Raw genomic sequence first — 24,647 nt, forward strand, 5'->3', positions numbered from 1 at the left:
AATATGACTTTAGGTATAATTTTTCGGTAAGTTTAATTTACAAGATATTTTTATAAGGACTGGCCAATCTAATTTTTCGCGTTTTTTACACTTAAATATGACTTCAGTAAGTTAGACATTTAAGATGAAGGCGGTTAAAAAATTTTCTTCATAACTGAATACTAGAGCCGTGATGCTTTTAGGGCAGAGATCGCCGAAGTGGTCTATATAGACCCCGAGGGGTCTATTTAACAAAATCGGGGGTTGATCTGAGCCAGGGGGTTGAATGGGGATCGATCCGAATCGGAAGGGTCGATTGGGGGTCGAAGAAAAAACAGTTCTTAATACGCAAATAACACATACCTAATTGAGTATGTAAAATTTGCGAATTTTTTTTTATAATTGATTTAATATCAGTTTCTTTATAGAATATAAATTAATAAACGTATATTTATTCGGGTGAAACAAGTAATAGGGACATCAACCTGCAATTTGAGCTTCCTGAATTATTATCAGATCTTACAGCAAAGACACTTTTTAAAAATTTAACAATAATCAAATTTTGGACAAATATAAATATAATGCAAAAATATGTAAAACGCTACGGAAAAGCTCAGCCATTTATGCTAGCATTTCCAAGTTCCTATATGGTTAAAGCCGATTTCAATCACGTAAATTCAATCTTAACTAAGTGCAGAAATGTGGAGTTTCGAGGGGATTTAAGATTAAAATGGATAAATTTTGAACCCAATATATCGAACCTTGCGAAAAAACACCAGGCACACCCATCTCATAGATTAAGAAGCAATATATCTGTAGTTACTTAACTAATTATTTCTGTTTTTTTACATTTACTTATTATTTAATAAATATTAAAGTATTTAAATTTCAACATTAATATATTTGACATAAAACTATTGTTACACAATGTACTATTACTTTAATAAATGTTTAAAATTATAAAATAAATATACAAACATAGTATCTAATAGAGTTTTATTTAAATTAATAGAAAATTACTTTTATGAGGGTCGATGGAGATTTCGAAAAAATTATATAGGGGTCGATGATCAAAAAAGTTTGGCGGCCCATGCTTTAGAGGATAGAGCGTTCGCCTTCCAATGAGGTGTACCGGGTTCGAATCTCATAGATGGCTGATCGATGCAAATTCCGTATCCGTCTTGCACCGATCACAGTGCTGACGTGAAATATCCTTTGTGATAGACGGATAGTGGACTAGAGTGCCTTTGCTGTCAGGCTAACCATGGGATGTTCTCGTGGTCTTCCTCTCCATGTAGCGAAAATGCGGGATAGTGCCTCAAAAAGTCCTCCATGATGGCAAATTTCTTCCGATATTTGATCTAGGAGTTCCCTTGCTTTCTGAATTGAGTTCAAAATTACAAGGTTGCGAAGTTGAACATTAGCTGTCGTAAACCCGAAAATTGGGTCGGCCGTTCAACGACGGTTTTAAAATAAAATAAAAAAATAACTGAAAACTAAAGCTGCAAGGACTCAGGTGACTGAGAGCTCGGCTGACAATGAGGTAACCTGGTTTCGAAACCCGGCGTTGATGATAATGCGAATTATGCTTTTGGCTCACATTCACAGCAATGCTGACATGGTTATTTCATTGAGTTTCTTTTTGCTAAAATAAGGAAGTTTTTTATTGTTAAAATAACGGAGTTTGGTTGTTAAAATAACAGTACTTATCTGTTTAAAAATCAAGGGAAATAAATTTTATACTGGCACTCCAGCTGGCATACATAGTAAATTCAATAGATTATTTTGCAGTATGTTAATAAGATATTTCAGACGCTAATTAAAAAATATTTTCAGAAAATAAATTGATTGATTTCATGCAACATTGTGGTAAAAAATCAATGAATTGCTCGAAAACTAAAAAATCTTTTTTAGCACCAATTTATAATTTTATTAATGCACTTTGAATGGAAAAGTCTTAAAATTCAAATATCTTTGTTAAAAGTTTCAGTTGACTAGGCAGAATCGAAGACAATTATCTTTGATGTGATTTTGAAATCTTCGAGAAAAACTCCCAGATAGATAAAGTTTCACAGACTCACGGAAATCGATTTTCATGATGATATTTTGCGTGCATTTCTTTAAAGTCAAGGAATCTGTGAAGAAATCAGATTTTCTTGGATAAGCGGACCTCAAGTTTCTTTGATATTTTTCATTGATATCTTTAACAGTTTTACTTTTTAAGATGCAGACAGATTTATCAGGCTTTGTTTCTTATGATTGAAGAATAAGATGATTCAAAATTAACTGGACTTGAAAAGATAAATTTCAATGTTCAGAATAACATTTGAGAACAGTAGTAGTACTTTATATACGTCGCACTAGAGCTGCACAATGTTGATGATTGGTGATGAACATTTCTGAGGATGATCCATCATCACAATTTTTATCCACTTCAGACATAATGAATCCTCTACTTTAGCATCCAGGACGAAAATGCTAAGTTGCGCATTTTGCGGTAAAACAGTTTAACGAGGACCGATACCGAACACCATCGGTTCTTCCGCAGGCTGATCAACATGATCTCCCACCGACTCACTGACCACTACTTGACCAACACTCAACAATTTTCAGTCAGAAATCAATTTCCAACTAAGAAGAAAATCAATAAATAGTGTTTATTGACCTTTCTTATAAATTGAACAAACAAATTTAAAAAAAGTCGGAATAAAACAGTATTTTTGAATTTCACATTTTTTTTTTTTTTTTTTACAGATTAATGGAATGTCGATGATATTTATGAATTGTAAATGATGTGTCATTGCATTAATTCTATTTTCAATGAGTAAAACATATTAAATATTAAATTTGAATGAATATATTTTAAGAAAAGTTTCGATTACCCACTCTATACTTATATGATTTAATTTCACCCTTAACGATTCGGAATTATTTCAAGTTATTGTTTGTAATGGTTAATTATATTGATTTTTCATAGCTGAATTAATAATATTTGAATTAATTGCAACCATGGTAATAATAAGTTTTATAAAACAATAATAAGGAATTTAGACATCATATGTGTTCGATTGGATCCAGTAAGTAAAAGTGCATGGCTGTTTATAATGCGAAATTGAACCTTTGAGGGTTAATAAGTCCGTTGAATTATAAATACAAAGGTTCATTTTATATGATGAAAAGGATAAATTTTATAAAACAAAAACTATTAAAAGGTTACTAAACCGTAAGAATTAAATGACAATGTCTTATACTGTTTAAGGAATAACTAAAATGAACGGCAAAATTGTGAAATTCTTAACATTTTATACCATAAAAAAGAAAACAAATGCTGAACAGTAGGTTTGTTCATAAATTTGTTTTTTCAATTTTAAAGTGAAAGCCATTTTATTTTTGTATTTCAAATATTGTTTGGTTTTATACACATACAAAAATTTACTTAAAGGATAATTGATTTCGGCAAATTAATCAATATGTTGTTTATACCACCATTTTTTAACATTAAATTAATTCTTATTTATTTGGACTCTACAAGATGTTGAGAGAATTTTTGTGACACATTCATAACTTTTTTTAATAGTGTGAGACTAAAAGGCTGCTGGATCTCCAAACCCGGTTTCTTGTGGTATAAGACCAACTCATTGGCCACCATACAGTCTAGCCAGTTTATGTCATAGTTCTAGTTTCGATCTTTTAGTTCTTATTCCAATTTCGAAATTCTAGTTATCATTCTCTCACAATGCATTGCGATGAGACTCCAAGTTAAGGAAACATTTCGTCATATATTTTGAGAGTTCACATCTCATCGCAAATCACGTGATTTTGTGACGAAATGACTCACAAAATTAGCAAAATACAGCTGAGGGATGGCAGAATCTTTAAATAGGGAGAGTTTTATTTGTGAGAGCTTGTTTATATTCTAAAAATCCAATTCTTTATAATATCAACAAACGTGAACTCGGAGCACCCCGGTGATTTTTAAATCTTTTAATTTCGTTTCATATCTTAGTATCTTTTAGTATAACTGTATTGTGAGCAACTTTGTTCAGATGTGTTTAACATGACTTCAGTTATCTGCAACAAGTAAGCAGTAAGAAGAATGTGCCGAAATGAATAGTGTCGTATATCTGAAAATTAAGTTTTTAATTATTACTAAGTGATACTAGAGAAGAGTAAAATTAATTTTAGGTGTTTCATGGTTCTTAAAAACTTGTGTCTTTCTGTAATTCAAAGTTTTTTCACGTTTTTAAAAATTAAACAACACTTCTTATTTTTTATGCTGGTTGATAAATATTTTCTCAATTTTTAATAAAGATTTTCTAACATAATAAATATGTCTAATTTTTAGATGGAAAAAGATGTGGAAATACATTATCCCAACATTGAACACCCCAACGGATTGCAAACTTCAATTTTAGGACTATTGTTCATGGTCAAACCCAACCATCTGTTTCAAGGAGGAGCTATTACGCTAAGATGCATCGCAACATTTTCTCAGACATATTCAACTTCCAGTGAAGAGTTGATTGTTGGTGAAAAATATAGTGGAATTTCAGCCGCTATGAATACCTTAAGTATGTAATCATAATTATTTAACGACGAGAATAATGCACTATATCTTTTTTATGATTCGAACTCTAAAAATTATATATTTTCAAAAATAAAATGATTTTTTTTTAAAAAAAATGCAAGTTTGAGGTATAATTTTCTGGTCAAGAGAAATATTTTATAGATTAATCTTTAATATCTTCAAGTACTTAGGCTCTAAATTAACATATTGGTTGAAATAACGCCAGAGATTCGAAATAGAGTCACAGCCTCTTAAATATGTTTCTTTGTACGACAAAAATAGTCGAAATTTAATTTCTTCAGTAGAAAAATCAAATTAACTTCTTACCGAACTTAAATCAGATCCATCCTTATACACCGAAGAGCCATTACATTATGACCACCCTCCATCTATAACAATGGGCTCGCCCAGGTTTTCATGGTTTCTCGCCCAGGAACAATGTTTTCATGGGGCACATTAGGACCCATAAATCTCATAGAACAATCCCTGACGTCTGTAAGCTACTTGAACATAGTTGCAGACCAGGTTCACCCATCCATGGCAACAGTGTTTCCTGCAGGGGATGGTGTTTACCAACTGGATAATGCACCATAAGGGTCGTAACGGTCGAATTGTCATGGATTGGTTCGAGGAACATTCCAGTGACTTTCAAGTTATGTCTTGGCCCCCAAGTTCACCTGACCTTAATCCAATAGAGCATTTGTGGTCCTACTTGGAAAACCAAAATCGTGCTGTCACTCTACCCCCATGCAATGTGAGGGAATTACAGGACCAGTTTTTGAGCGTTTGGTACTAGATACCTCAGACTACCAATCAGCACCTTGTGGAAACAATGCCACGGCGGGCGTTAGCAGTTTTGGGGGCTAAGGGTGGTCCTACATGTTATTAGCAGGGTGGTCATAATGTAATGGCTCTTCGGTGTATATGCCTATGAAACATAAACAATGATCGAGAAATATAAAATGAACTGTTGCTATATTTGGAAGGAAAATATTGAAAAGTATTTTTCAGGAATGAATAACTGTGACAGTTATTGGAGCAGAAAAACAGATTCGGAAATCTCTTAGATGTTTAAAGAGCCAGACATCATTAAATGTATTACTGTAAACAGGGTTAAACTGGCAGAAAAGAATAAGATTGGATACAGGCGAAGTACTAAAAAAGACTTTTTGCTCGGAGAAAAAAAATTCTTGTAAAATTACATTGCTTGATGGTAATGATATTTCTGGCAAGAAAAAAACATAATTAAGAGTAATAAAACCAAAATATATGGTATCTGAACCATTCATTTGATAATCTGTCGTTCACACAGCAGCGGTTTACCGGATTTTCCAATTTTCCAAACGATAGTTCTTATTACGACACATTGAGTAAAAAAATAAAGAATTGGAAAGTTATTTTCACCGAATAATGGCTTTCATGCCATACATTAGGCATCATGATAAATTTATTAAATTTTACCACATTTACTAAATTTTGTCACCCATTACAAAACCATATTTGGTTATTAATTTAAGTCAATAATATTCACTTCTGTAAAAACTATCAAGCTTTATAGTGTTCTCATAGATCCAGAGATTATTACCATATTCTAATAGTTTTGATCTTACTGTTTCCTCAGTGCGGTGAAACCCTCTGGTACCCATAAGAGGAGATAACCAAAAAAAAAAAGGACCTTATAAATATTAGAATAACAAACTGGAAAATCTTAGTTACGAACAGTATGGCACAGAATGTAATTTTGTAGAAGGTCAAGCTCAAGCCAAGTCTGTTGCTCAATGAAGAAGAACAGGGAAAAATATTTTTCTGGTAAAAAAAAAATATCCGAAAAAGGCACATAATATTTAAAGCTATATTCAAAAATCATCGAAACTTTCCGATGAAAGATTTTATTATGTTTTACATACGACTTACAGTATAAAAAGATAAAATTAAATAAAACATTTTTCCTGTGAGCAAAAGATAATATAGTTCTTTTTAATAATTTTTCAATAAGAAAATAATGTCGTATTTTGCGTTTTTTCTCTTCGAAATTGGGTAATTTCTGTTCACTTTCTTTAAATAAAAAAATAAAAACATTAATGTTTTTCGGTTTATTTTATCTTCTTGCCAAGTTACGACAAAACTGTTCTGAAGTTCTTTTTTAAAGCAGTATTTTTTATGCATACTTTTCCGGCATTACAATAAAATTTTTTTTTTTTGAAAAAGATTTGAAAATATCAAATTATGCTATGAAACATTTATGCAATATCCTTAATTCTTTCACAAAATATTTGAAATGAGACGCAAAGTATAAGAGTAATATAAAATGTACACTCTGAAATTTAAATGCCATGTCGAAACTTAGTTTTTGTATTAATTTTTTTTACTATCCAATAGCAGTCAAATTATTTCAATTTATTATAGCGGTCAATTTATTATCCAATATTGTCAAATAACTATCAAAAAAATATCAAGTGTGCAATTTTTAAATCAATAAATTCAATTTGATGCAGTTGCTTCGTATTGTAATTTTAATTTTTCTAAATAAGAAATAATTTTAGCTAAAATAAATTTAAGCCACACGAGGTTACATTATATAACTCCACAGTACAATCACATAGTTACGGATAAAAGAATGGTTGACTGTTGGTTAAAATAATAAACTATTAAGATCACTTTTTAATTTCTAATCACTAGAAGTAATACTTTTTTATTTAATTGAAAGAAAAATTTGCAATCAAAATTCCTTGCATTACTGCGAACTAATTATGTTTTCTCTAAGAGACACTATTTGGCATATTTGGAAGCACTTGAAATAATTTTTTTTTAGATTTTCAGTTGACCTATTTAACTTTTACGCACCCAAAATAGATTTTAAAAAATTCTTTCGAAGGAAATAATTGCTCTGTTACCAATATTGCTTATAAGAATTTTATATTGATTACTTATCTTACTACCTCAAATGAACTAATTTTCTATCTTTTCCTTTTTTTCATCATTTATGTTACATTTTTTCCTTTCCTTTATAAAAATAAAATCAATTTTTTATAAAACTAGTACTTACTTATTATAAGGTGAATATTTTAGTTTATTAGCTAAGGAAAGACAAAAATATATGTTTACTATTCATCTCGATAAATCAAAAGCAAGGAAAAAAAACTATTACTTTTATTAAGGGAACTCTTACGTACCAGACTAGTAAATAATGTTAATGGCTTATACAAGACGTCTCACATTTATTATTCCGTACATTTGCAAAACCAGTTGATTTATAGAATTTTTTCATCAAAGGTTTTTTTTCTTCATCTATTCATAGGTAAAAAGTCAATATAGTAATATTGCACTGGTATTCATTACCGAAAAGATTTGCTTTTTTTATTAATAGCATTGAATCAAATTGAATAGAGTTGTATTAGAATAAAATATTAATTTATGGAAATGTGTAATGAGTTTTGCATTGAATGAGCAGTTAAGAACTTGTTATTTTTTCGAAATATATTCCTCGATAATATTGTTTTTTGAATTTAATTAGACCGTATACGTATATACGATTTTTAATTTCAACTGCGTTGCACATGTCGTCAAATGGAGTAAGGCAGATTTCAAGTAAGAAACAAAGTAATAAAATATTTCCAAATTAAACAATTTCTAGAGAGATTCAATTTAAACAATTTCTAGAGATACTTATTTATGATCAAGCCATAATAGAATGAGAAAAATATTTTATTTCTGAAAAGTAAATATACTGACAAATATTTACGCGTGTCTTTTTAATGCTTAGATAAATTATTTAAAGGTTTGATACATGATCTTTTCATATTATCCGTAAACTGGGAATACTACCATCTGCTTGAAGAGCTCGCCAACCCCAGAAACTGCTTTTTCAATTCCTTTCGGATTGCTACGCAATGCGAGCTCGCCATTCTTTTGCATTGGTTACTATTGTATTTCAGTCCAGTTTTGTGCTATTTTTGAAATAAAATTATAACAATATGAAAAATATATTGTGAGACCTTTCAATTATTAAAAGTCTACTATTATTGTACCTATAATTGTATATTAGATACCAATTCCTATAGTACCTATTACAATAACAAACTAAGCATCACTGGCGTCAATAACAGTTAAGTGACTTTTTTTAACCGCTTCCTAAACGGATTGTAGCTACATTTCGTTTGTCTTATAACCAAGGAAAAAGCTAATGAAAAAAAAAGTATAAAAAAATATTGTTTCAAATCCGATTAGTAATGAAACAGAGTAAAAAAAAAAACAACGTAAGAGTGAGCTATTTTGAAAAATTACATGCGCAATTGCAATTTTTTTTTATTTGTAAAAATGAAATTACCCTAAATAATGAATTAAAGGAAATCACCAAAAAAAGTAATGAACTAAAGGCTCTTTTATAGTAAATGAAAATAGAAGTCTAAAGAACAATCACTTGCATTTAAATACGATGTCGCTGTTCTTTTATAAAGTAAATGTTAATATTTAGTAGATGCCATTTTAAATTAAATGTTTGTGTTTTTTTTTCATGCTTATAACTACTAATTCACTTGATATTTCAGTTTTTTGTTCCTTGTTGCCAACGCGGAAAGTTTTCTTACATATTTATACATTTATTTATTTATTTATTTGTTTTTAATTTCTGGAGTTTTAAATTTTTTGATCTGATTTCAAAAGTTCCATTTTCTAGACTAAAGTAAAATTATGCGTTGAACAGTAATTATTAATGCTCAACAATATAAAACCATACCCAGAGCAGATTTTCTATACCGGTTTGTAATGCCGTCACAGCCGCCTTTTATTTCTCAAAATGATTGCTCTTTTTTTAATATTCTTATTAGTTTTTCAGGATTAGTTTTTTTTTATTTTTTTCAAATATCTTTTTTAAAAGAATGCTTTTGAACCTTTCTGTTTTATTTAATTTGCATTTAATATGAGTATTTTTTTTTATTATTTCTTATTTTCTCAAAATTATCTTATTCAAATTATGAATGATAAAGAGATCTCAAACCCGTTATTTTCTAGATTAAAGTGCTATTAATTATGTGTTGAACAGTAATTAGTATTACTGTTCATCAGTACAAAACCATAGTCATAGCCGTTTTTCATACTGGTTTGTAATACCGTCGCAGCAGCATTTCATTTCTTAAAATAATTGCACTTTTTTTAGCATTCTTCTTCTTATTGATTACTTTTCATTTTTTACCCATTGTTTAAATGGGTGTTGTTTTGGGTTTGACGGCGTGCGCACCTTACTTGAACGTCATCACACTTTTCATCTGTGTTCAAGAGTAATAGTAAACAGTGCGCATGCGTCGTCATTGCATGGGTTGCTATGGCGACAGGGCTGCTGCTTGATAGTTTTTTTATAATACATTTTTTCACTTTTAATTTCGTTATGCATTAAGTTGGTGAGTTTGTTTTTGAGATAATGGACCAGAGAGATCCCATTAATAGCTATTGAGTTGTGAATAAAAGAGAATTTCATCATTTGAACGATAAATGGACAAACAAGCATTCGCCAATGGGTAACCTGCGATCGCCTTTCGTCGATCACAATTTTTTTAATTTTTTTTTAGCTTTTTTTAATTTTTTTTTTTAAAATAATATTTTTTATTTTTCTTGTTTTGATTTTATTTGAATTTAAATTGAATATTTTTTATTATTTCTAATTCACTGAATTTATCTTATTTAGATTGTGAATGTTATTAAAATAGCAGATTGTCCAATAACTTTTATAGACATAATTATTTATCTTGAATACATGTCTTACTTTACAAATTTACTTCAGCTGTTGTTGCCAAGGATGGACCACTGATCACTGGAGGTGAGACACAATACAGAGTCGGAGAATTTCTAAATCTAAATTGTTCGTCTACAAAATCTAAACCAGTTCCAACTCTGAATTGGTATCTAAACGATCGATTAGTAAGTTAAAAAGATTTTCTTTCCTTCATGCAATTATATTTTTTAAATGCATTTCCTAGGTGTCAATATTTTCTTAAAATACAGTAGCCTTTTTACCTGGTCCTTAATATCTACAACAATTGTGTCATAGAAACGTGTTTAATTACATTTTAGAAACAAGCTCGTATATTTGTCCTCTATGCTTTTCTTATCTTTAATAAAAATGAATAAATAAAGAAAAAGAGATAGAGAAGCACTGGTTGGCTTCTTTGGTCATCAATTTTCAAAAACAGTTGGAGAATTCCTCAAAAGATAAATTTTCAGGAATTATAAAACAATGTTTTCTGATGCAATCAGGGTTATTTTAATTGAAGTTTTTGCACAATCATCTACTAATTTTTATTTTCAGATTGTGCAGCGTTACTGCTAAAAGCTACGGTTATTTTAAAACCGTTTATTTGCATTTTATTTAGTTATCAGTACTACCGTTTGATGAATTTGGCGTCAAACATTGAATTTTGGTGAAGATAAATAGCTGGTTTCCTAAGCAAAACACAACGTCATTTATCCCATTTCTCATTGTTTTAACTGCTTATTCAAATTTTAATTAACTTCTTAATTATTTTTGAGGCACTCTTCATCATTAGGATGAAAAAAAATTTGAAGAAATTCTATTTATTTTACATCTGTTACATGTGTACCTAATATAATTTCCTTGAGGTAATTTAAATACCAAAAAGCTATATGAGCTCCTTAGACGTAATTGAATTGTTTTAATTGAACTAAGTTCAAATAGTACTTTTTAATGAAAGTTATACACTAGCATCTATCCTTTTAAAGCTATTTTAACAAGCAGTTTATCTGTAATAATGTGTTTTTGAATGTAATATGAGGCTTTAGCTTTAATTTCAATTATAAATACTTTATCTTTTATTCCATTATTGTACATTTTATTCGAAAACTTATAGAGAATTTATATTTCTCAGAGTTCATATGATGCTTAAAAAATTTAAAAAATGCTGTTAGTATTTTTATAAAGAAGTTTCAAGTTTTTTTTTAGTAGCTTTCAATTTAAAAAGAGATACTTCAATTATAGTGGCTACAGATATCTTCATTTAGAAATATTTAGCTTACTGGAGAATACAAAAGAGTTAAAATGCACCTCATTTTCCGACTTTTAATTTTTTAAGCACCGTACGAACCCTGTCTGATTTTAGATTCAAATACGACACCAAAAGCGTACTTGACTATATACTAACCCCTGCTTTTTTTAAAACTATTTTAACTGCATAATAATGTGCATGTATTGTGAAAGTTAAGCTTTTAATTTTTATTTCAAATTCTGCATCCTACATTCCATTACTGTTTCTATTATTGGAACATCGAAAAGAAATCTGTATCTGTTTCTCGGGAAACGCTTAAACTAAGACACGGAAAATACACTTGACTCTTAACTATCACTTAATACTTAGTATTTTAAAATTTCAGCAGTAAGTTTCAGGAAAATACATCGAAAACTTTAATATTTTTCTCTCGAAGTTTACGAATAAAGCAAACTTTCTTATATTATACTGGAAAAATTTAAAAGTCAATATTTATTTTGTAAACACAAAGCAACTTAACTCCTTGTTTTGTTTACTCATTAGTTAAAACAATTTCGCTAAAAGGATTTTTACATTAATAAACAATTTTATTTGTCTTGCAGTCTTTAACTAAAAAAAAATGACGTCTCAAAACTAATCAATTTATACAAAGACTCATATATGTACTTATTTTCAGTAAAAATGTGCAACTTGTTTTATGAGATGAATTCTTATAGAAAAATTAATTATTGGATTTTTTTTTTTAAATATCATTTTATACCCGATGTCGGGAGGAATAATTCTCTCAAAAATAATAAAAAAATGCCAAATGAAATCTACTAATGCCAAAGAAAATAATCAGTTCTTTTTCTTTTTTTTTGCAATAACTGATTCATTATGTAATGGACATGTTTATAAATTGATGCTAAGCTTGAATATTGGAAAATATGAAGAGAATTATTTGAAAAATGATGTGTTTTAAATTTTATTTATTATAAGGGTGTTTTATTATCCCGCCGGAGCAGAAAATTTACCAGTGTCCCTTTTATATATAGATTCTAATTGCAAGAAAAATATATTTTGCTATTTTTTAATTATAAAAAAGCAGTATAATAGTTACTAAAAATATTAGTTAGATTCTCGAATTATATTTGTTTTAAAGAAAGTAGTTTGTAAAGCAAATTTTTCACTCATATTCAAAAATTTATCAAAAATTGATTTTTTAAATTAGTGATATCTCAATGATGAATGACTGATTCTTTTAGACCAAAATAGCTTCAAATTAGTGCAAATTTGAAAATTTACTGTTTGGAAGGGTCTTGTTTAGAAAATTTTACTTTTAACACTAAAAAGGGACACCGGAGAACGATGCTGTATTTCATAACCAAATATTTTTAAAATGCTAAATATAATATTTTGACCTAAATTGATACAAAATAATGAAAGATGCATGAAAAATATGTTTAACGAAAATTCTGCGCCAAGTATCTTTTTATTAGCAGATCTAACAGCTAAAAGCCTTATGAAATCTTCAAAATATTTATTAGATTTGATCAATCTTTAATTTTCAGATCTTAAACAGTTTAGTGTGTTTTTGAAGGTATTCTTTAAAAACTTTCGGCTATAACACAACACCTTCTACGATATTGAAGGTTGTTATCTATAACAAATTTAAGAAGGTCCTTGACTGAAAAACAGCAGGCCAGCCATAATATAGGACTATTAATGATTGTATTATTTATTTTCGAAAATGAAAAGGAGTTTTGCAATTTATTTTATGTAACAAAAATGACTTACATTACTGCAGCAATAACTATGGGCTGTACTTCAAGTTTTGAAAAAATAAAATAAATTCCATATGAATTCAATAATATATATATATATATATATATATATATATATATATATATATATATATATATATATATATATATATATATATATATATATATTTAATAACTATAGTCTTAAAAGATCACCTTTACGAAAATATTATTGTTTATTATATCAAAACTGATTCACACAGCAATGAAAAATGCAAAATAAAATTTAATTAGCATAGATTCGGAATAATACTATCTCTATAGTCATATTTTCGATACGAGTCTTTATTTATAGTTAGGACATTTGATTTTACAAGCGTCGTTGAGCAGACAATCTAGTTTTGGGTTTACGACTTTTCAACTCCGCAGCCTTGTAATTTTGAGCCCTATCTAGCAGACAAGGGAGTTCCTGGATAGAATATTAGAAAAAATTCGCCTTCGTTGAGGACTAATTGATGGAACTAACCCGCATTTGAGTTACATGGTTAAGAAAAACCCATAAAATTTTCCACATTTAGCATGATGGCAAGGGGAATCTAACTCATAATCCATTTACTACTGAAAATGTTTTACGTCAGCACTACTGTCGGTGCTGAGCTGGGTGAAGAATTCATATCGACCAGCCATCGCTTGGATTCTAACCCAGTTCACCTCATTTGGAGGCAAAAGCTCTGTCCCCTGAGCCATCACCGTTCATAGATAGCTTATTGGATATTCTAGTTTTATGCTAATTAACCTCCAGAAAATTTTGAAAGGTGTTAAACCCTATTAATAAAATATATCTAAATGAAAAGGTCTGTATAAAGCTAGCATGTATGATCCATTAGCAGCTAGCATGTATGATGAAAGCTAGCATGATGAAAGCTAGCATGTATGATGAAATATGATACTGAATATGAAAATGAAGTGAAAGTGCTTAAATAATGATGAAAAATGTATGGAGAGAAAATGTGTGTCTTGAAACTTTTTTGTGTCGTAAAATTTCAACAATCTACGATATAATTAAACATTTCTTAACATTGAATAAATAAAATATTTATTTGAAACGACTTTTAATGTTTCTTGAATCATATTTGAAATGGAAATATTTTCAGGTGCAATGTTTCATTACACATTTATTTAAATCTCGTTCTAATAAATATATGTAAATGTGCCAAGCCGAATTGTTTGAATTCATTTAAAAACCTGTTTAATCACTTAGCTTCAGACATATTAATTTTTAAGATAACTTTTATAATTACATTACCTATTCCCCATATAACTATTATTCTTTGCGTGAAATTGTGTCGAAAGACAGGAAACGATTTGATGTACTCAAAGGCAAATTTTTAGAATTATGTAACCATCAAAACTGAATTTAGGGTGCACAAGTAATTGCCTCAACTCCTTAAAAATTATCTAAATCGAGCAACTTGCATTGGAGTTAATGAAGGGAGAGACCCAATTATTAATTATTAAAAGTACCATTTCAAAATTAATCACCCCTTGGTGTCCCCGACGCTTCAACAATAATTTCAAAAGCGATCATAAATCTCACAGTTTTCTCTTCAATACCTCATTTCCAATTGGAGATAATCGATTATTGTCTCTCTCATTCACAGATTACAAATGAATCTGTGGTCCACTATCCACCACTGATTCACGAGGACGGAGAGGGGAGGTCGGTTCTCGGCCTCCGCCTACGAGTTCAGCGGAGTCACTTGGACGAGAATGAGGAGGTGAGGTTGAAATGCACCTCCACAATGTCACGAGTGATAAATGTGCGGAGCGACGAAAGGACATTTGGAGGGAACCACCGGAATTCCGGTCTTCAGGTGGCGGAAAACTATGGAAAGGGTAACTACATCAGCTTCCATTGATCCATCCTCCCCCCTCTAATTGGTTTCCTGCCAACTCCTTCCTTTAGTTCGGAGGTGTTGGCAACCTACATCTTTGTTGATTTTTGTTTAAAACAAATGTTTTGAAGAATGAACGTTTTTAATGCACATTTAAACTTCAGTACTTTGTGAATAACTTTCTTCACAAATTATCATAGCTAATTGTGCTGAGCAGTGGTTTCCAATTTCTTACGGCTACGGAACACTAAATGATCGAGCCTATTTTGACGGAATCCCAAACATATTAATAAAATTTATTAGCAGCCATGAGATTAGCACCAAAAAAATTTATTAGCACCAAAAAAAAAAAAAAAAAAGCACTGCCAATTATTTTGATAATATTTAATGAGAAAAATGAGTTTTTTTTTTCATTCCATTTTTATCAATACAATTCCTAAAATAACAGGTTTTATGTCAAGCAGTTGAATTCGCAGCCCTGGAGTGCTGTCTAGTCTAGTTCAGAATTTCTTCAAGATGCACTTATTATCTAAAAATAAATAAAATAAGCTGAATTATTGCTTTCGATAAAGAACTCTTTTAAGCGTTGAGAATAGTTATTAGTGAAACATGATTCATTATTCTTAAATTTCATCATTTTATTTTGATTGAAAAGTTCGACGAGATTGCGTATTTTTATAAAAAACATTTTTCAATGGCATTTTACTTGAACAATTTCATAAAAAATAACTAAACTATCAAAAAAATTATGATTGATTTTGTTTGAAATATAATTACAAGCTTCAATAACTACTGATTTAAAAAATTAAATCTCTCGGAAGCTTGCGATACTTCCACGAAACCTCATGGCTTCGCTGAGCACCATTTAGGAACTACTGACGTATACATCACATTTGCACATGCTATCTCACATTGACTTAAATTTTACAGTTTTTTGATGCATTTATGTTTAATTACTCCGTCACAAAACAAATTAGTTTATTCTATCATACTGACTAAAAGTATGCAGTCATGACCCTAATTACATAACTTTTACTAAGTTCTGTCTTTTTTTTCCGATACAAATATTGGATTGTATCATGTGGACGAACAAGATGGGATACACAATTTTTTATATTTAACCAACATTTTATATTATTATCTTAGTATATGGTAACTTAGTAACTTCCAAATTCCAAATATATATATATATATATATATATATATATATATATATATATATATATATATATATATATATATATATATATATATATATATATATATATATATATATATATATATATATATATATCGGAGCCCAGGGGTTTCGTGGAAGTTTCACAGGTATTCGGAGAGATTTAAATTTTAAATTTTTAAAATCAGTAATTATTTTTGAAACTTGAAATTATATTTACGACAAAAATAAACCATATTTTCTTTGATAGCTTGGTTATTTTTTATGAAATTATTTATGTAAAATGCGAGTGAAAAAAAATTATAAAAAATTGCAGCAGTATATCTCGTCGAACTTTTCAATCAAAGTAAAATGACGAAATTTAAGCATAATGAATCATGTTTCACTAATAACTATTCTCAACGCTTAAAATAGTTCTTTATCGAAAGCAATAATTCAGCTTATTTTATTTACTTCAAGTTAATATATGCACCATAACACTATGACTATCATGACTATGACTAATACGACTATCATAACTATATGACTACATTCAGAACTAGATTAGAATTCACTTTACGCCTGCGAATTCAATTGTTTGGCATAAAACCTATTATTTTAATAGTTTTATTGATAAAATATTATGAAAAAAAAACTTATTTTTCTCATTAAATATTATCAAAGCAATTGGCAGTTTTTATTTGGTCAATATGATTATGGCTGATACTAAATTTTATTTATATGTTCGTTCCACCAAAATAGACTCGACATTTAGAGTTCCGTAGCCGTAAGAAATCGGAAACCACTGCTCAGCACAATTAGCTATGGTAATTTGTGAAGAAAGTTATTCACAAAGTAGTGAAGTTCAAATGTGCAATAAAAACACTCATTTTTCAAAACATTTGTTTTAAACAAAAAAGTCAACAAAGATGTGGGTTGCGCGATTATATCCGTAAAAAGGAGTGCTTTGTTATTCGCAGTAAATAAAACTTAATGATTTTCTTAATTTTCTTTGTTTTTCTCTCTTTTTTTGTCCCTCTTGTCTTTGTGCTATATATATATATATATATATATATATATATATATATATATATATATATATATATATATATATATATATATATATATATATATATATATATATATATATATATATATATATATATATATATATATATATATATATATATATATATATATATATATACTAGCTGTACCCTGCGTGCGTTGCAACGCTTTCAGTTTGAATTTAAATTTTGTATTTAAGTGTGTAAATGAGATTTGTGGATTTGTGATTATGATTTGAATAGAGAATTTTATTTAATGGTGAAAAAACCAGTGATATTCTCAACAGTTAATTCTCCAGGATATCGTTAGTGCATTTTCAAACAGACATGTATGGTGATGCACACCGACCATGAAACATATTTTGGATGATGATCTGAAATAATTCTGGATCAATGGCGTCATGAATATTTCTGCTGATATGAGCTGACCAATTTGTCCTGGTGTGAGTTTTTCAATAAGCCAAATCATGTGGCAATTCTCTTTTTCTGCCGTTCAATAAAATGCATCAAGCACCGTGTCTCTCTAAAAACATGACTTTTCGCAATAAAACCAAGTTTAGAGCTTAATATTTGTTTTAACTCACGTGTGATAATGTATCATGAAGATCCGATGATGTTTGCCTAAGTTACTAAAGCTCTTTAATTTTAGCTCAAGCAGGATTGCATGTGAATGTAATAAATAACTCTAGCTGTCTATATGCGCACCGATACTTGTAGCAGCACCGAATGAAGTCATTTGGAAACACGAATGTACTGACCTATATTCGCCAAGAAAAGTTTCTATTGATTTGCTTGACCCGATAACAACGTTGATAATGGCTCGGCTGGCGACGTTAAATCTGGTAGTTACACTTTGCCTCCAGAACAGCAAATTCCAGCTGCTTCGTTCTTAAATTTGAGAGCACTACAAAACATACATAATTGATCCATTTTTCCGATGATGACGCTTGGGTGAAAGACTATAGTTGGCTGTCGGATCATAGTGAAATGCACTGAGATTCAAATCAGAGTATTGGCAGCGTCTGAATAGCGAAGTGCGTTCTTGATTGATTTTTATTCTTGCATCCCGTTGCTCTGATGTTTCCGACGAACGGGCTTGATAAGTGCGTAGTTGATTTGTTAACAGTCTTCTTTCCCGTTGCTCTGATGTTTCCAAAGAACAGGCTTGAGTAGTGCGTAGTTGATTTGTTAACAGTCTTCTTTCCTGTTTCTCAGACGTTTCTAAGGAACGGGCTAAAGCATTGTGTTCTCGATTAGTTTCAAGTCTTTCTTCCCGTTGCTCCGATTTTTCTGAAACACGGTTAGTTCTCTTCTTGCGTGCTTGAGATGTTGATCGACTAAGAGCGATTCGTTTAGGCGGCATATTTTTGCAAATATTCTCTTTCAAACAAAAAGAAATGTAGAAGTTGACAGTGGTCGCAAATTTGCTAATTCGAAAATTCACGTATTTATTTTAAATAATAAAAAAGCAATAAAAATGAAATAAATTAAATAAGAAATATAATAATGATAAAATTTAAAACAAAAATCTATTTTTGGTAAAAATATACTTGTGGGTGCCCCTTGACGAAATTGTTATCTTATGTTTATCACCATTCCTGTTTGCGCGGAACACCGCGGTAACAGGAATGGCTGCCAAAACATAATGATATTTTAATAATACATTGGAAAATTTCAGCAAGACATCGGCCAAAACTTTATAAAATTGCAATGAACCCAATGTAGGCAAAATTAATAAACCCAATAAAATGCATTTTGAATCGAAATAAAAATTAATGGAGTAAGCACAGAAAGAAAAGGAAAAAAAACATCTCACTTATTCATTAAGCTTGAATTTCCTCAGTTTTAGGTGCACAGAATTCTCTAATAGCAGTTAGATACTGTCTAAATTTATCATGAATAGAATCTGTGTTCCTCCATCGCCACATAAATTTGGCGAAATACGAATTGAAAATGGCGTCTGTGGTATCGGAATGGCGGTGACATTTTTTTCTAAAGTCCTTTTTTTATGACTGCCCACATACCTTCGATCCTATTGATCAGAAGCAAAAGTAACCTAACCAGCCGGTATCCAACATAGAACTAACGGACTTCTGAAATTACATATACCGTTGAACATTTAAAAATAACGCTGAAATTTAAACGAATCAGAATCACGATTGGGATTCAACATCGGCCAGCTTGGAGATCAACCGCTATCACAACTTGGTGAGAGTCAAGGGGCACCCTCAAATATAGTTTACTCCTATTTTTTAAATGAAATAATTAAAATGAATGAGAATTCGCAAACTTTGTAATAATAAACAATCTAATAGTTTTCAAATGACAACTGTCAGCAATGAAAAATTGCATACTGAATTGAGCTAAAATTGCATACTAAATATAAATAATTATTAAAAGCGTGCAAGATGAATAAAATTTGCTTTTGCCTTGATTTTTATTAAACAGTTTTCACAATACTAAATCCGTGATACGACCAATAATTACGAAACTTATTCTCGTTGATTTAACGTGCTTGTGCTCATCTGAAATAAAGAACCGAATTATGATTAAATATTAAAGTATATGTAATTTACTTTTCTAAAAGAATAGAGCTATAAGATAGAAAATATCACTGTTGTTATCTTCAAGATATTTGAAAACTGATTCGTGTACAGCAAAATTTAAAACAATGGCTAACTTTTAACCAATCAGAAAATTCCATTTCGATTTTCGCTGATACCGCTGGAACGGTTTGTGGCAGAATGTTCTATTGTGAATCTAAACCATTCTCGAATCCTTCTGAAGGTACACAGAAAATTTCATTTAAATCAGTCCAGCCGTTTAGGAGGAGTTCAGTGACATACACACGAACAGACGAAATATATATATATATATATATATATATATATATATATATATATATATATATATATATATATATATATATATATATATAACTAGCTTTCTAAAAGTGTAGTGTGTAGAGTGTGTGTGTGTGTGTGTCGGAGAGTAGGAGGGTGAAATTCGGTAGTTTGGTAAAACGGAAACCTTGATTTAGGTGAAATTAGTTCTGTTTTCTAGCGGACAAACTCTGAATTCCACTTTGTTATTCACGATGGATTTGCTATTTGAACCTTAATGATTTCTTTCACTTAATACGGGTTCCTCCTCAAAAGCTACGTATAAGAGGAGAAGTGTTTAGAAATTTGCTCAGAAAAATCGAAATATACCTTAAATAATCTTATCAATAGGTACTTGTATTTCTTTTCTGTAGTCAAAAACAGGAATAAGCATGACTATATTTAATTTTTACTTCATCTTTGGGCTTTGTTTTCCTTATTATTATACTGAAAATATATTTTGGCACAAATTATGGAAAATAATTCTGTCCCTCTGGGTGCATCATCCGTGAAATCTTACTGTAAAATCCTTTTAAATTTAATATTTTCTAGCGTAATTTTTACAGTAATATTTATTTAATTACAGTCGTTTCGTGATTTTACTGTAAATGTTACTGTATAAAAATTACGGTATATCAGATGTATAATTTCGTGAAATTGTACGCTAAGAATGGATTTTACAGTAAAATGTACTATCACGCTGAGTGCCAGGATTTTTTTTTTATCGTGATTTGATCCGGGATTTTTTACAGTGTACTTTTAAATCATATTATTAACTGTCATTGGTTTAACGTTCCAGTAATACGTGATTTAAAACTAGTTTCAATGAAGTTTGCAAGAAATCACATTTGTGTTTTTAGTAAGGCTTTGCTTGTTTTAAAGTTTCATACTATCGTAAACCCGAAATAGTTTTCTTCGAGTTAATATTCATTTTAAATTGAGTGCTATATTTATTCAAAATAAGTTGCACAGTATTTTCTTGAAATAGTATCACACATAAATAATTTTGAATAAAAATTTTTTGGGCCGGGATAGCCTGGATGGCAGGGCGATGGACTCCAGTTCGTGAGAACGGGAATCAACCGAAGACTCCTCTTGTAGTTGATGGGAACCGGTGCACGTTGAGATTGTCGGCTCACAAAGTCATCCATGTTCTCATAACAAATTATACCTCTGGGAGTACTGAATTAGAGATTAATCGTTCTCTGATTCAGGTCAAATTTGATGTCTGTGGATGAATGAAAGAATGCATGAATGGATTTACCCCATATACGGATGTGACGCATGGGTTTGCTAGAAATCGAATTCTTGACCATAGATGGCACCACTGAAAAAAAGAACAATCGCACCCCTTGGCTTAATGACCTATGACAGCAACAACAATAAAAAAATTTCCTATCACATTCTTGCTTTATTAACACTGAAGTTTTCACTTTATTTTTCAAAAAGTAAGAAAACCGGCAAAATATTTCAAATGTTTCATTTTCATTGTTCTTAATCTTATCTTCCTGCGCATTAAACACTTACCTTTTAGTAGTTCAACATACTACCATGCCAAAAATCTGCTCTTCGAAAGAGGTCTATGAGCAAATTGTTTAAAGAAATATTCAATCTACAAATAAGTGAAATTTTATTTCTCTGTACTTAACTGTTTTGCACATTTTAATTAAATTTTGCTTTATTTATGACTAGAAAATAGGATAAAAACTACTTCAAAATAATGCTTATCTAATTTGCCTAAATATTTTGGATTGTAACGTTTTATTACGGTCACATTGATGGTAACGCTTTATTACAGTCAAGTTAAAATTCTAAGCATATTGTCTTTAAGGATTCATGTATTACGCAAAAAAATATTTTTCGCTGCATGCGTATAGATAAATAAATCGAAAATCGAAAATAATCGAAAATTATTAATAAATTTAATAAATAGTAACAGAGATAATAATGATTTATATCGTATTGTTACCACTCGTAATGGGTTGATATTAATTAAATATTAATTAATTTAATGGTCGATATTAATTAATTTAAATGTTATTTTTCTGCTTTTTGAAATGTATTAACTTTTTGACCCAGATTTTTATTGAACATACATCCATACTTTTTTCATTATATAATATATTAAGTTAAAAAATATTGTATTTAGCATTTTAATAATTTATGGTTTGTAAATACCGTATGAAACACTGGTGTCTTTGAGTGCGTTGAAGGTAAAACCTTCCGCACAAGGCTCACTTTCAAATAATAATCGTCCAAATTTTGAAATTAGAGATAGTTATTTAAATTTAATTTAAGAAAATCTGCTATTTATCATTGAAATTTCTTTACTTTGCAAAAATTATTATTGGTAAATTTTTAATTCTTGTTTTAATTTTAGATTAATTTTATTAATTATTAGACTGTTTTTTTTATAATTAAAAGATACCAAAATATATTTTTGCTTGAAACTAGAGCATCATAAACAATATAAATAAAAGGGACATCAGTATTCCATCTGCCTCAAAATGTTATTGGCATTATATTACATGCATTTCATACCGCAATATATTTCATTAGAGAGGATTAAGGCTTTTGAAGGACAGCAATACTTCTCATTAGCTAATTTTGATTGATATATGGAGCATTGATGGTATTGTAAAATACATTATAGGTTTTATAATGTTGGATGAAACTATTATAAAAGAGACGATACTACTATTCAGTTCTACTAAGTATTTAAATTCTGTTTAAAGACAAATTTACGTTGATAATTCGTTAAAAAAATTGAAATAAAGAAAATTATTTTTATTAAAAGCATTTTATGTAAAAAATGTTTAACTCATCAAAAAATAAAACTTTAATACTAACATTTACTCATGCAATATCTCAACACTTTCCTAAACTTCAGTAAAATATAATTTTAAAAAAATGTATAAATATTTTCATTATCAAATAAATTTTTCTAAACATTGAAACTGTGCAAAATTCAGACATCATTTCTATCTCACTAAACACAAAATATGCTATTTTTTACAATATTTCTAAATGATATAGTTAAGAGTAGTATAGTAGGAAAATATAAATGAATGCTTTGCCAGTAAAAGTGTACTTTATAATCTGAACTCTAAAATATTTTCTATATATTTAAAAACTGACTGATTTATGGAGATGTTTCTTTAAGTTTCAGAAAGAAATGCAGCAGCTCATATTGCAAGTGTGAATGGCTCTTTTAAATTTGCCTTCTTTCTTATACTGGTTGTTTTCCTTTGACGAATATAAATGTGGGGAATAAAGAACCAATATTTCTTGAGAAACTGCATGACGCATTTGTGTTTTCTGCTTTGCCAAACTCCGAGTAAAGTTATACTTTTCGTCATCGGTGTAACTTTTCCAAAAAAAAAAAAAAAAAAAAAAAAACGTCAGCAAGCGGAAGAAAAAAAAATCGATATCCTGTTTAGGAAACGTCGATGGAGGATTGAAAATGTGAACTTCTGAAGTTCGGGAAGCAAGGACCAAAAAATGCACTCTTCAAATTTAAGCACCGTGATACGAAAGTTTGGAGACATTATTTGAAGATAGATATGTGATGACAGATGTCAAACAGTTTTTTTTTAATAAAGAAATGTGTACAGTGTTTATCATTATGATGTCAATGACTGTAAGATTGAAGCATTATTACGCGATCAATAATCATTGAACTAAATTTGCAGCAATAAAGCTCATGTATTTATTTTTTAATAGGTAGTATATTTTAATTGCTAATCATATGAATTACAATCCACTACATTGTTTTTCAAATTCAATCTATACATTCATGAAATGACCTTCGGAATCTTAAAATTGTATTGATCGTATTAATGCTCACAGTCTTAATATTTTTGGAAACTCTTCAAATTTACGCACGTGATACGAAAGTTTGGAAACTTTATTTGAAGATAGATATATGATGACAGATGTCAAACAGCTTTTTTTAATAAAAAAGTGAGTGCAGTGTTTATTATTATGATGTAAATGACTGTAAGAATGAAGCATTATTATGCAATCAAAAATCAATGAACTACATCTGCAGCAATAATTATAATTTATTCATTGGTTTTCAATCGGTAGTTTATTTTGCATATTTTTAATTGCTGATCAATTGAATTAAAATTCACTAAAAAATTCCTTTTCAAATACAATCATTCCATACTTAGATTCAACAATTAATATTTCCAGTTTTAAAGATTGTAATGATTGTATTTCTCACAGTCTTAATATTTTTGGGAAATATTACAATTCATTTAGTTTATTTGCACTGCTTCTATCAATATCGTTATCAAGTCATTTTTATCAGCATTAAACAAATAAATGATATTTTTAAGAATATAAAATCATTTTCACTT

At 29.4% G+C, this 24,647-nt stretch overlaps 1 protein-coding gene across 2 annotated transcripts in view; it reads left to right on the forward strand.

Moving 5' to 3' along the window:
- Positions 1–23,901, forward strand: part of LOC107452009 (uncharacterized) — a 251,421-nt gene extending 227,520 nt beyond the window's left edge. The window contains exons 5-8 of one of the 2 annotated variants that reach the window (XM_016068280.4): positions 4,325–4,550; positions 10,323–10,459; positions 14,945–15,179; positions 23,447–23,901. In XM_016068280.4, coding sequence (XP_015923766.1) covers positions 4,325–4,550; positions 10,323–10,459; positions 14,945–15,179; positions 23,447–23,535 — 687 coding nt within the window. In that variant the 3' untranslated portion in view covers positions 23,536–23,901. The remainder of the gene's footprint in view (positions 1–4,324; positions 4,551–10,322; positions 10,460–14,944; positions 15,180–23,446) is intronic. The other variant, XM_071180218.2, reaches the window with a different exon arrangement.
- The last annotated feature ends 746 nt before the right edge of the window (positions 23,902–24,647 follow it).

Source organism: Parasteatoda tepidariorum, chromosome 1, assembly GCF_982258835.1.
Source record: "Parasteatoda tepidariorum strain Cologne lab strain chromosome 1, Ptep-v5.0, whole genome shotgun sequence".
In the NCBI taxonomy this organism is placed as follows: domain Eukaryota; kingdom Metazoa; phylum Arthropoda; class Arachnida; order Araneae; family Theridiidae; genus Parasteatoda; species Parasteatoda tepidariorum.